This window comes from Gekko japonicus, unplaced genomic scaffold (assembly GCF_001447785.1).
Source record: "Gekko japonicus isolate JY-2015 unplaced genomic scaffold, Gekko_japonicus_V1.1 scaffold612, whole genome shotgun sequence".
Lineage (NCBI taxonomy): Eukaryota > Metazoa > Chordata > Lepidosauria > Squamata > Gekkonidae > Gekko > Gekko japonicus.
In genome coordinates this window covers 491713-506258 of record NW_015177026.1, presented here as the reverse complement: position 1 = coordinate 506258, position 14546 = coordinate 491713, and the positions used below count along the sequence as shown (strand labels likewise).

The 14546-nt window shown below is 47.7% G+C and overlaps 1 protein-coding gene across 1 annotated transcript in view; it reads right to left on the bottom strand.

Annotated features, from left to right (window-relative positions):
* Nucleotides 1-215: 215 nt before the first annotated feature.
* TMEM135 (transmembrane protein 135) overlaps nt 216-14546 on the bottom strand; it is a 264168-nt gene continuing 249837 nt past the window's right edge. Inside the window, exons 11-15 of the mRNA XM_015427835.1 lie at nt 13458-13521; nt 12747-12823; nt 4617-4715; nt 2506-2573; nt 216-628 (exon numbers count right to left, since the gene is read on the bottom strand). Of these exons, the coding sequence (XP_015283321.1) occupies nt 490-628; nt 2506-2573; nt 4617-4715; nt 12747-12823; nt 13458-13521 (447 nt within the window). The 3' untranslated portion in view covers nt 216-489. The remainder of the gene's footprint in view (nt 629-2505; nt 2574-4616; nt 4716-12746; nt 12824-13457; nt 13522-14546) is intronic.

Below are 14546 nucleotides of genomic sequence, written 5' to 3'. Positions count from 1 at the left end.
ACTAAAATCTGACTCTTGAAATAAAATTCATAGCAACAACCAATCATATATATATATATATATTCAATGTCCTTTTCATTTTTTTTCTAAATGCAAAAATATTCTTAGTTCTTTCTTTTTTTAAACTACCTACTGGAATGAATTAAAATGAATAGTTCCAAAAAATGTTATTTTGATTTTAAGCACACTCAGGTACTCTTCATTGTTGATATATTAATTCACTGATATATAATGCTGTCAAAAAAACCTACTATCGTCAACCAATCACAGTGATCCAGCGTCGTCGTTTTTTTTCCCTACTAAAGGTTGGGGCGGAACTACAGCCCACGCCTTTCTACAGCGCTTCTTCGGTATGTTTTGATTGGTAAGAAACAACTCACAGAAATAATACTGAAGCGGAACACAGGCCCTCTTCCGTATACTCGACTGTTACAATTAACTTAACTCTCCCAGACAGACATTGGTCAGATTTAATCACAGGCTAATGCATCACTTCCAAGGCCGTTCAACGGGTAGTTCTGGAGGCTCAACAGTGTATCTTGGGTCAAGTTTAGGTATGAAATCCTTGAAATGCATAGAGGCTTCAGTACCAAATACATCTAAAACTCTTCTATTCATCACGGCGAACCTGGGAAAAAATGAAGAGATTCAAGATGAAATTAGTTGTATTCTTCCTCTTGGGAGACGAATAAAGCCCACAGCGGAACGTGATGCCTGGGGGTTAAGAGAGAAACAGCTAACAATAGGCAGAAACAGAAATAGATTTTATTCACAGCAAAAGCTAGCACATTAAAAAAGATAGAACCAAAGTAGGATAAACAGGAAATCCAATAAAACAATTATAAAAATATAAAAGAATAAAACGCAACATACAGATATGAGACAATGGCAATTATAATGGACATAGCCATTGTAACACACATAAAAGGTAAAGGTTCCCTTGCTCGAAAGCCAGTCGAATCCGACTCCAGGGTTGCGGGGCTAAATGCCTAACATTTACCTGACGGACCTACTAATAACTTTCTGGTTCTTGAGGCAAGCCAGCCAAATTTGGCTAATTTAAGCATAGCCTCCGGGTGCCTATTATCCAGAAAGTTCTTCAGGAGTTGCGTTTTTGACTGGAAGTGAGAGGAATAGTTGTGGAAAATGGAAAGGTATCACGATAATTGTTATATGCCTTGCAATCATTTATTACACTCATTAGAGTCCCTACTCCTTCATTACAGCAGGGGCATATATGATCTTCAAACGGTATGTTATTGAATCTTCCCTCTATGACCTTTGGAGAGTGTCCCACCTCATAAGAGTGAACATTCTCCTGTATTCGTGGTTTTCTAGATGGTATAGGAAAAGCATGGGACCTACCCTGTTAATTGGCTCCAGAAGGGCACACCATTTTAGTGTGCTGTTAAGATCACTTTGTCTGGCGATATCCAATAGTCTCTGTCTCACCATCTCTCTCGCATTATCATAAGTGAGGGAGCTAAGATATTGTTTTGTAAGGCGATAGTAAGGAAGTTTTTTTTCTCTATGGCTCTAAGTCACTTGTGGAACAGAGGTATATTGGAGAATTAGGACTGGAATCCAGATCTCTCCTTGGTCTTAATCATGCATTCTAACCAGTGTTCCCTCTAAGCTGAGTTAGTGTGAGCTAGCTCACAGTTTTTTAGCCTCCAGCTCACAGATTTCTGTCTTCGCTCAGAAAGGATGGCTCCAGAGCAGACTAATTTATACGGTAGCCAAACCGCTCGCTCACAACTTTAATGCCCGTAGCTTCCAAAGTAGATTTTTTGCTCACAAGATTCCACGACTTAGAGGGAACATTGATTCTAACCACTACACCACACTAGCTCTCCTTCCAACTGGCTTATTTCCCCTCCCCCTCCTGTCAGTGATCTGGCAAGCATCTCTGCCATCGGCATGCTCTTCCACCACCCGATTTTGTATTTTAAAATCACATGCATTTTTGTACACCAATGCAATACAATACAATTACTGAACAGCATAAATGCCCAACCTGGATTCCACACACTGCATTACTTGTACTGGGTTTCCTTGGCACAATTGGTCTTTGCGCCGATAGCATAAGAATTTTCGTTCCGGGTTTATTTTTTAAGCCAGAGCAGGATATAGCTTGCAGTGTGGATGGCGGCATGCAGAAACACAGCCAGGGGACAGACTTGTTTCCAGTACATAAATTATGAGCTCTGTGACCAGGTGCGAAAAAGCAAGCATCTATGCACTGAATTAAGAAAAAGCTGTGGCAAGCAGTCTGTGGGAAACAAACCCCTGAGACCTGACCAGAAGCTTGGGAAACTTAAAGGGAACACAAGGTGGGAGGAATTTCCATAGAAATCCCATAATGTTGAAAGTAAGAGTCAATACAAAAATGTATTAGTCCCGTTCATTCAACCTGGCCTTCCTTCATAAGACAAATGCAAAGTAGGACCAGCGCCCTTTTGCAGAAGTGCCACTGTGCTGTTGAAATCACCCCCAGTTACTTACCGGCCCTTTGTTAATCGTAACAGGAACTTCCAGTACGAAGGTCTCAGGTTCTGAATTTCCATCACGGCCTGTCACAAGAATTCTGAGTTTAGTTCAAACAGCTAGAAACACTGCGGTCAGACAGCTCTCTGCCTGCAATTCTTATTCCCGCTTGTCAGAATAATCCATTGTTCCTAAGACATTGTTGCAAATGTACAATCAGCCAAAGTACCACTGACAAAAGATCAGTAAGCATCACCTGTCTCCCTGATCTTCATATTCTTAGATGCTTTTTCCCATGTGACATTTATCTGCACTTCCCTTTGCAACACAGGGCCAGACTTGATGTTACGGGAATAGGGTTGTGAGACCCCCGGTCCGGGTGGGTTTTCCCCCGATTTTGGGGCTTCAGCCTGCCACCAGCCAGCTGGCTGGTGGAGGAAGCCCCACCCCCAAACAGCCGCCTCATGATGACATCACATGGAAGTGGCATCATCATGCCAGGGATGTTGCGTGGCAACGCTCTAGTGTTTTGGGCATAGAGTTTTGCCCCAAATGCTAGACTGTTGCCGTACGACATCCCCGGCATGATGACATCACTTCCAGGTGATGTCATCTCGTTGGTGATGTCACCCCACCCACCCCACTCCCAGAAAGCTCTCCCCTCCCGCCAGCAGGGTAAGTCCACCTGGCAACCCTATGTAATGTGAACCATATGACAGCCACAGGGACTTGCAGCCATATGATAAGGAACTTCATTCAGAAGAACTGCAGGGGAGGTGATTCAGATCGGGACCTGGGTGCAGGGGGAGGAGAGACTCCTGCATCCCCCCTCTCTCTGCACATACTTTTCCTGACCAAAATGGTATCGGAGGGGCGTTATTTATCCTGTTTGGAGGCTGTAGGTGCAAACGTTCAGTGCATGTGCAGCCCCAAAATGAGGTCCTTTCAGATTGGGAAAATGTGGGGGGTGGAGCTCTTCCTGCCTGCACGCTATGATTCCAATCCGAATCAGCCCCCTGCAATGCTGCTAAATTGAGCTGCTGCAGAGAACTTGCAACTGTCAAGTAGTTGCAAGCTCCCATGGCAATCATGTGATATATGCAGGGGTCGTTTTGTAGAAAAAGAGCTAGGGGAACTCATTAGCATAACTCATTAGCATATGCCACACCCCCTGACATCACCGGAAGTGTGTCATAAGGCCACACACCCCGCCTCCAACGGTCCCGGCCGCCGCCGCCGCCAGCCTTGCAGCTCCACTGCTGAGCCCCATGAGGGGCCCGGTGGTGGACCTGCAAGGCCGGCGGGAGTGCAAGGAAGCCCCGCCAAGGCCCTCCCTGGCCCCAGGCAGGCAGGGGTGGGGAGAGGCAGAGAGGAAGCAACTTACCCTCCCTTTTCTCCCGCCTCCTCCTGGCTGAATGGGGGCCGGAAGCGGGACAGCCGGAAGCAGGGGGCGTGGCTTCGTCATGTGCCCTGCCCCCGTACCTCACCCGGGGGAACTGTGATCCCCCGCGATCCCCCCCGAAATGACCTCTGGATATATGCAACGTGCAGTTTGGTCCACAGATGCACAGAGTTGGTTCTGGTAATGCAAAAGGGACACCCCTTCTGCAAATCACTTCTCACACAGAGCAGTGCCACGGAATATGCAAGCAAGCAACGTGTGGTCTGAAAATGACATCAATTTTTCAATTCAGGAAACGGAAGAGACAAATTTGCATGAGTTGGATCATCATGTGAGCAGGTATTTGTTGAACTGGCACTGGAAACCATTCATTATTATTTTTAACTTTCACTGTCTCTATTTGCCACAGAAAGATTCAGCTGTCTCTTCTTCTCCAGTACTATAAAACCTACTAATGGAAAATGCACAACCAGGCACCAGATTTATGAATTACTACGAATGCTTTCGCACACGCTGAACCACACGCTTTCAATTCACTTTCAATGCACTTCAGCGATCGTTTGCAAGTGGATGTTGCCATTTCACACAATAAAAAACAGTTGCAAAGTGCACTGAAAGTGGATTGAAATTTCATGATTCAGTGTGCCTCTTCACCTTAAGCTTCCTTTTGCTCTACTGCAACCAATCGATTTCAGACATGGTTTCCAACGGGAGACCAAACACTTACAGCTTGGAAGCAGATCGCAGTGGATACAGCATAGATGATGCTGTCTGCGTGAGGGAAATAGGGAACCTTTCCAGCTTCGATGCCTTTGAAGTACATGGCCTGTAAAAAAAAAAAAGGAAAGAAGGAAAGGAAAAGAAAAGAAAGAAACCAACGGGACAAAAGTTTCCAGAAAGGCAGGAGATGCAACGAAGAAGAGTAAAGTGGGTGCACTGCTCTGGCCCTAGAAAGGAGAAGTTGTAGCAGCCATTTGGTGTCAATTCTGCCTTCTCCTGGTCAAGGAGTGTTAAGGGCACCTGATGGTCTTCAAGAAGCTGGCACAGATCTCCTTTTCTTAAGCTGCTCATCAGGATGCTGGACTCCTGTGATCAGTACCTCATATGTGTAATCTAGCCCTTACGTTTGCCTCTCGGGTAGCTTTCACTTTGTGGAACAGCCTGCCCGTGGTCAGGAATGACCCCACACTATCACTTCAAAGAATGTACAAAAAGAGAAATGTTCAGGAGGGCATTTTATTAATTCAATTTTTTTTTTAGTTGCTGCACGCCCGAAGGGTCATGTTGCGATGCACAACATTAAAACCAGTAAGATAAAAACAACATTAAAACAAACAACAAGCATAAAATATTAACATTAAAATATTAAAAATATTTTAAAAGCCCCAAAATGTGGTTACCCTCCAAAGGCCAACCTAAACGATTCAGCTCTCAATGCCCTGCAGAAACAAAACAAGGCCCAGCAGGGCACAGGTATCGTCTGAGAGTGCATTCCACAGGGTCGGGGCCACAACTGAGAAGGCCCTCCCCTGGTGGCAGCTAACCGAGCCATCCTGGGGCCAGGCACTTGCAAGGGACCCCTAGACAATGACCGAAGGGAGCATGAGGAGTTAAAATGGGACGTGCTTTTAGTAAAGGGATTAAAACAGTAGTGTTATGTTGTTACTCCTACCTGTGGGGAGCATTACTTAAAACAGGCACAGAGAAACCTGAAGTCTCTTTGGCTGTTTTTAAGTAGCACATTAACCATACACTATCCTCCTCAAGGCTGAAAACTGTGAATGCGCATTTGCAGATTTACACAAAAACCTAAAAGCAAACTGTCAGGCCTAAACAATGGTTGAAAGTTAAGACTTAAAACAGTAGGATAATGGAACAGCTCAGGAGTATAAAGGTCCAGGATTGCAGTCTACTGCAAGATTCATTGCAGGCATCACTTTGCTTTTGCTGCATTGCCTTCCACCTTTGTACCCCGTTAGGCATTCAGGCATTTCGTGCCTTCAACAGGTGGTGGTGGTGGTGGGGGGGGTTTGCAACGCATTCCAGTCCGGAACTCCTGGTTCCACTGCATTGTTCACTGTATGTGTTATGCTGGCTGACTGAATTATTTTCATATTTTGTAATTTGCCTTAAGTCTCAGCAAGAAAGGCGGGCTATGGATGAAGTCAATAGAACAAAATAGGAACAGCCGCAGTGGGGAGGACAGTCATGGTGGCCCACCCGGTGGAACCCTCTGCCGGAGAACACCCGTGGCCTGTGGGATTTATGACCTTTCCGCAGGGCTGGTAAGGCAGAAGTGTTCCGCCAGGCCTTGGGTTGACGACAGCGACGGGACAGTACCCCCCCGGCACTCTCATACCTCCCAGTTCCCCTCCTCCACCCCCCTCAGGAGGCTACAGGGGATACATTGTTCCCTCTAAGCTGAGTCAGTGTGGGCTAGCTCACCGTTTTTTAGCCTCCGGCTCACACATTTTTGTCTCAGCTCAGGAAGGAGGGCTCCAGAGCCAACTAATTTATGCATCAGCCACATCGCTCGCTCACAACTTCAATGCCAGGAGCTCACAAAGTAGAATTCTTGCTCACAAGACTGCATAGCTTAGAGGGAACGTGGCAGGGGAAGCTGGAATCTTTTCTGGAATTCTTGCCATCCTGGAACAGACTACCTTTTTATATTTGATTATATCGATTGTACGGTATTTTATCATTATGATTTTAGCCTAATTTAATTTTCTGTTGTTTTTACCTTGTTGTAAACTGCCCTTGAGCCCTGCCCGCAGGGAAGGGTGGTCAAGAAGTCTGAATTAATTAATTAATTAATTGATTGATTGATGATCTAGACTGGGGCCACAAAACTGAGTGGAGGGGGAGATTCCTTGGCATTGTTCCTCCATCAGTGCTACTTAGGGTTGCCAAGTCGTTGAGTACTCACCGGCGGGGGAGTGTCCTGAGGCTCCAGGAGCTACCGTGGGATGTGTGTGTGCGCGTGCGCCGCCAGCACGTCACAGGAAGTGACACACGACTACACAACGAGCTCTACGTGGTTGCGTCACCTCTGGTGACGCAGCCACACTGCGCTTCGGGGGGTGGGGTTCCCCCCGGGGACCAATTCCGTGGCGGCGGAAATCGGGCCTCCAAAGCGGGGGTTTACCCACCCCCCGCCCCCACTTGGCAGCCCTAGTGCAACTTGAAGCGTTGGAAAGAAAAAGGAAAAAAATGACAGGTACTATCTCTCCCCTCCTCACCCCCCCCCCCACCTGAAGCTGCCTATGGGCATTTGCAACTATGGAAATGGTCCGTGGGGGGGGGGAGTTAATCCCCTTTCCGGCACTTGAGGGTCACATGACACTCCCCAAGTTCCCGTCATGCATCTCCAGCATGTGCTCTCTTTGGCCTGTAAGTATTCTGAGACTGGGACCATTATCTCAGAACTGGAAAGAGGGATTGCTGTTTGTTATGATTGCTTTATGTTTGCGCGGCTGCAATTTTTTCAAGTGACCAAATGTTTGGCTGGCACTACGCTCGTGTCCTTAAGAGGAGAGTTGAGGGCCTCAGAGTATAACAACTGGTCCACGTTCCTGATATAAATGTTTGTTTCTCTTGAAGACAGTAACATCAAATAAAGTCACAGTTCTCCAGAGTCTCTTGCAATTTCTTGTCTATGATTATCCCACCCACCCACCCATTTTAGAGAAAACCATCCAAGTTTATTTTCATCCCCACAATTCCCCCTTTTTAAGCAGCATGGTGCTCTCTGGCCAGCTGGTCCTGGCTGGAGCAACGGGGTGGGGTAAATCACACAGAGCTTCACCACTGCTGCAATGACCCAGAGTAAACTCCGGAAAGAGGCGGCAACAGCAGCAGCAGCAGCAGCTGGGCCAGAACCTAGTGATTATACTGCAGCTGAAGACAACGGCACTCACCATCCCATTTGTGAGCCCTTAAGAGAATGCAACGAGGCAAGAGGCAGAGGACAAACTGATGGAGGGAATCCTGTCACTGTGTGTTTCAATCCTGACCATTTCGCCTCATGGGAAAAATCAGCACGTGGGACAAACCCGCAACCTGACTTGCTCTCTTTCAAATTCCACCCAAGCATTTGGAGGCGGCCTGCTGATCCTGTTCCGCTCCCGAGAGCGCTGTCCTCAAAGGAACGGCAACCTCCAGGATTGGCTTTCCTGTACAACATCTGCCCGTATCTCACTTTTTGCATCTATTTTTTTGTTCTCCTCTGCTCCCTTTTGCAAAAAACCCCCCAACAAACCAGCCAGAGCTTCTCAGTCTCTTCTGACCAATTGTGGCTCATGTGACTTGGGAAGAGCAACTCCATCCACTCCTGTGGCAAGGCCGGCCTACCTCCTTTTACGGCACCACCTGCACCACAGCTAGATTTCCTCAGCAAGAGCAGCCTGTCCTTGTTAGCACCAAACCAGGAGCATCAGAAAAGAGCAAGAGTCTTTTCTTCTTCAGATACTGCTCACTTCTTCAGATGTATCTGAAGTCTGCAGTGACTCATGAGAGCTCCTCCCCTGCCACAGGTTTTGTTAGTCTTTGTTAGTCTTGCCTTTTTCTACTGCTACAAACAGACTAACACGGCTACCCATCTTGATCTAAACCAGGAGCATAAGAACATAAGAGAAGCCAATGTTGGATCAGGCCAACAGCCCATCCAGTCCAGCACTCTGAGTTGCACAGTGGCCAAAGCCAAGATGCCATCAGGATGTCCACCAGCAGGACCAGAACTCCAGAATCCCTAAGAACATAAGAGAAGCCAATGCTGGATCAGGCCAACAGCCCATCCAGTCCAGCACTCTGAGTTGCACAGTGGCCAAAGCCAAGATGCCATCAGGATGTCCACCAGCAGGACCAGAACTCCAGAATCCCTAAGAACATAAGAGAAGCCAATGCTGGATCAGGCCAACAGCCCATCCAGTCCAGCACTCTGAGTTGCACAGTGGCCAAAGCCAAGATGCCATCAGGATGTCCACCAGCAGGACCAGAACTCCAGAATCCCTAAGAACATAAGAGAAGCCAATGCTGGATCAGGCCAACAGCCCATCCAGTCCAGCACTCTGAGTTGCACAGTGGCCAAAGCCAAGATGCCATCAGGATGTCCACCAGCAGGACCAGAACTCCAGAATCCCTAAGAACATAAGAGAAGCCAATGCTGGATCAGGCCAACAGCCCATCCAGTCCAGCACTCTGAGTTGCACAGTGGCCAAAGCCAAGATGCCATCAGGATGTCCACCAGCAGGACCAGAACTCCAGAATCCCTAAGAACATAAGAGAAGCCAATGCTGGATCAGGCCAACGGCCCATCCAGCCCAACACTGTGTCACACAGTGGCCAAAAATACCAGGGGCCATCAGGAGGTATGTTTGGGTATGGAAGAGGACACTGTCTGAGCAAGGGACACTTGTGAAATTTTTCTCTAGGGTTAGAGAATACACCCAATTCAAGGTGTTGAGGAGCTACGGTGGCTCAAGTGGTTAAGACGCTGAACTGCAGGCTGTGGAAGGTCAGCAGTTCGAGACCCGAGTGTGCTGCCTGACGGAGTGAGCTCCCGTCTCTAGTTCCAGTTCCTGCCAACCTAGCAGTTCGAAAGCAAGAAATTGCAAGTAGATAAATAGGTACCACTTTGGTGGGAAGGTAACAGCGTTCCGTCCGCCTTGGTGTTTAGTCATGCCGGCCACATGACCACGGAAACGTCTTTGGACACCGCTGGCTCTTCGGCTTTGAAACGGAGATGAGCACTGCAACCCTAGAGTCGGACTCGACTGGCTTTCGAGCAAGGGAACCTTTACCTTTTACCTTGTCCTTCAAAGCCCCACATAGTTTGGAGATGGATAATCTGAAGGACTGTCCTCTCCCACATACTCCTGCCCAGGAATTAAGATCACCGGGAGATGCCCTCCCGACTGTCCCATCAATCAAGGAAGTCCATTTATTTGGCGGGCACACGAGAGGGGGGCCTTTAAGGTGACAGCCCTGTGATTGCGGAGCAGCCTCCTGAAGGAGGTGTGTGCCTGGCCCCTCCACTCTCTGTCTTCAGGGGGCAGCTGAGGAAAGCTTTATTTAGGACTGCATGTGACTCATTCCAGGTCTTATTTAGTGGCAGTCCTAATTGAGATTTTAAACTGTGGTCTTTTTGTGTGTGCGTGTTTTAAAATAATTGTTTCATTTGCATTGAAAGCCACCTTGAGCTCCACAAGGTAGAAAGACAGCTACTCAATGTGGACCTCCTGATGGCCCCTGGTATTTTTGGCCACTGTGTGACACAGAGTGTTGGACTGGATGGGCCGTTGGCCTGATCCAACATTGGCTTCTCTTATGTTCTTAAATAAATACATGCAAATAAATTTGATTTTTTTAAAGTACCGAGTGACCAATATCAAAACAATGGAAAAAATGATGTTGCCGTGTAGTTTAATAACTCCAAAATATAAGGTTACACTTCACCGGAAAAAATGACCCTGAATACAGGCCAGTTTGGCCAGGGATCCGGGAGGTTTTTCTGCTATCTTCTGGGCATGGAGCAGGGGTCACTGGCAATGCTCCCTCTAAGCTGTGGAGTCTTGTGAGCAAAAATTCTACTTTGTGAGCTGCTGGCATTAGACTTGTGAGCCATCGATTTGGATGCTGCATAAATTAGTCTGCTCTGGAGCCATCCATCCCGAGCGAAGACAAAAACATCTGAGCCAGAGGATAAAAACCCTGTGAGCTAGCTCACACGAACTCAGCTTAGACGGAACACTGGTTACTGGGTGTGTGCGTGGGGGAGGTAGTTGTGAATTTCCTGCATTGTGCAGGGAGTTGGACTGGATGACCCTGGAGGTCCCTTCCAACTCTATGATTCTATGACTGTACTGCAGCATGTTGAAATGGGTGCGGCTTAAATGCATCTAAGGCCTGGTTCGGCTGATGCGATCATGGGCCTTCCAGCAGCCTCACAGCGTGATACAATTTCATGTAGGGCCTGTACCCAGGGCTTCCATCATCCGCTTGACCAGGCAGGCTCAAAAAGCCACTTGAACAAGGGCTTGACACTAATTTGAATGGTATCCAAAATGCTAATTCCGTCAAATGTTCCTGGCTCACAGGTTTGGATGGAAAGGTAATGAAGCTTTTAGTACAGCCGTGCCGTGAGTTGAGCCACCTAGCGTGGGGAGGGCCAGCTTCCGCATGCCCGGAGGAACCCCTCTGCCCACGCTGTTCTGGATTGCCCACCCCTGGCCATGGCATCCAAGTCTCTCCCCGGCACATTGGCCAGAGAGGGTCCAGGCTTCCAGACTGATGCCTCTGGCTGCCACAGGAGGCACAGCCAGCCACAAAACAGCTGCTGCGGCTTACCTTCACTCACACAGTTGCCGCCAAAGCAACTTTTAAAAAAATCGGCACAGTCAATCAAATCTCCAATGGCCAATCAGAAGGCTTGCTGTGGGAAAGCTCCACCCACTTTCTACAAACACTAGGAAGACACCAAGAGGGGTATCAGTGGGAGCCAAGGGTGCCAAGAGAGCCACAGTTTGGTGTAGTGGTTAGGGGTGCGGACTCTAATCTGGGAGAACTGGGTTTTGATTCCCCACTTCTCTGCATGCAGCTGCTGGTGTGACCTTGGGTCAGTCACAAGTTATTGTAGAGCTGTTCTCTCAAGGGCAGTTCTCGAAAGAGCTCTCTCAGCCCCACCTGCCTCACAGGGTGTCTGTTGTGGGAGGGGAGGGGAGGGGAGGGGAAGGGAAAGGAGATTGTAAACCACTGTGAGACTCCTCGGGGTATAAATCCAATCTCCTCTCTTCTCACAGGCACCATGTTTGGGACCTCTGCTCTAGGGTGTCCTCACTCTTACTACTGAGTGGGAAGCCAAGGACCTTTTTCCCAACCAGCAACATCCCTTCTGCACAGTAAGAAGGATCTACCATATTGCAGAATGGAGCCTTTTTCTGCAACTACTCTATGGAATCCCCTATTTCTGAAAGAGCAAATGTTTCACAGAAGCTTCTCGACATCCTCTTATTATGTGCATAGGTGGAAGGAGGAGTGGGGGGAGGGAACCCGAGTCAGTGGCCATCTCGTATGGAGACGGAAGGGAACGAACAGCCGGGACAGTGCTTGAGAGGCTGCCAGTCGGCCGTCATTGACTTAGAACATAGTGCCTGGGTGAGATTCCGCCGTATCTGCCGTCCCTGTGGAAAGCAGCAAGGTTTGTTTTCTTTGCCTCACTAAGTTTGGTGTAGGGGTCAGGAGCGTGAACTCTAATATGGGAGAACCGGGTTTGATTCCCCACTCTGGACTGTGACCTTGGGTCAGTTACAAGTTCTCTCAGAGCCGTTCTCTCAAGGGCAGTTCTCAAGAGGGCTCTCGAGCCAGTTTGGTGTAGTGGTTAAGTGCGCGGGAGAACCGGGTTTGATTCCCCACTCCTCCACTTGCACCTGGCTGGATGACCTTGGGCAAGCAGTAGTTCTGATAAGAGGTGTTCTTGAAAAAGAGCAGTGTTTCTGTCAAGAGCTCTCTCAGCCCCACCTACCTCACAGGGTGTCTGTTGTGGGGAGGGAAAGGGAAAGGAGTTTGTAAGCCGCTCTGAGACTCCTCTGGGCAGTGAAGGGTGGGGTATAAATCCAGTCTCCTCCTCCTCCTTCTCTCAGCCCCACCTACCTCACAGGGTGTCTGTTGTGGGGAGGGGAAGGGAAAGGAGATTGTAAGCTGCTCTGAGACTCCTTCGGGTAGTGAAGGGCGGAGTTTAAACCCAATCTTTTCATCTGTTTCTTCTTCTACTGACTCTGACATGCGCGCACACGCATTCCTCATATGTGTTGAGACTACATAATACGTATTTTAGAATAAATGAAGATGTGAAACTTACCTCCACTAGTTTGGAAGCAAGGTACATGGAGATAGTAGTACTTTTGTAAAACATCATTGAAACTCCTGCCAAGGACCCTGCATCAACAAGAAAGAACCAGTCACATTTGTGCTACTGCAGAGAGCCAAACTCCGTCGCCACAATACCCAAATAAAGAGAGAACTGTCCAGCGCCTCCTCTGACCCACCACCTGTCTCACACACCTAATACTTGTGACGCTGCCCACTCTCTCTTTAATATTTCCACTCTCCGCTATTTCCTAATGCCCGGGACTTCCAGCCAACCCTATCCTGTGTCTCCTGTCCCTGTGGCCTGTGAGAACACTCTCCCCAGCCAAATCTTTCAGTCAGCATTGCTCACAGAAGCAAACAATTCTATTCCTGACAGCTTCATTCCCTCTGCTGACAGAACGCTTGTGGCCGTTCTATGGCGTCACGGGAGCTAAGCCGTCCAACGAGTTGCCCCTTCTTTCTGCTGCACGACCACAAAATAACCCCCGGATTGTTCTAAATATGATGGTTGGGTCTCTGGTTTTATGCCACGATCCTTCTAGCATGCAGAAAGATGAATAAAAAATACTAGTCCCGGGCATTAGGAACACCACAGTGGGGAATTATTTGGTTTCCTTTGCTGGCTAAGGACATGTGATACAAATTATGTTAAACTCTACACGTAACAGTAGAATATTTTACTTGCAGTACACAGATTTACCAGCAATAAGTGCATGTAGTTCATCATCCAAGTTCCGTACCCAGCGCAAGAAGCAGCTCGTACCCTGTGTTGTTCAGGATAAGCAGATAAACCTTTGTTAGATGGGACAGCACTATAGTCCAGTAGCAAAACTCTCTGTAATATCTAAAAGAAAACTAATCAAGTAGAAACAGAGTAACTACAACTACAGCTCTGAGGATCCATTTAGTAGCTGCACAGCAGCACTGCAATTTATAAAGTAATAAAAATCAGTATTTGGGGACAGAAATTAGATGAAGAGGCCATTGTTAAACAAGACAGCAAATCCTCAACAAAACCAAACAGATCTCTTTAACATCTTTTTAAACAAAAAACGATTTTGCCACCTCCTTAACTTCTTGGATATGGGTTATTGCACAATTATTCAAGGGTTCATAATATTTTATCCAAGTCTCTCTTTGCTCAAGTCCATCTCCTATTTAGCTATCCTTTCAGATTTTTGAGCAAGCGGGCACTTTTGAAATTCTGACACAGGTTGGTGGGCACCTCCATGAAATGGCTGCCGCAGGAGAACATAAGAATATAAGAGATGCCAATGTTGGATCAGGCCAAAGGCCCATCCAGTCCAACACTCTGTATCACACAGTGGCCAGAAATACCAGTGCCAATCAGGAGGTCCACCAGTGGGGCCAGGACATTAGAAGCCCTCCCACTGATGACCCCCCCAAGCACCAAAATGACAGAGCATCACTTGCCCCAGAGTCCCTATCTATACCTTGTGGCTAATAGCCATTGATGGACCTCTGCTCCATATAAGAATATAAGAGATGCCAATGCTGGATCAGGCCAAAGGCGGAGACAACCACACAATGTCAGGGAATGGGGTTAAGCAGTGTTTAAAAGAATTAAAATTAATATATTGTTTAGAAATAGGGTTGCCAGGTCCTTTACCTCCGCCCGGCGGGGGGCCTTGGGGGGTGTTCAGGGGACACACGTTGTGTGACTTCCCTGATGCAATGATGTCACCTGGAAGTGACGTTATCACACACTGGAAACATCGCGTGGGGAAGCTCTTGTATTTGTGTGAAACTCTATGGTTTTTCACCCTCA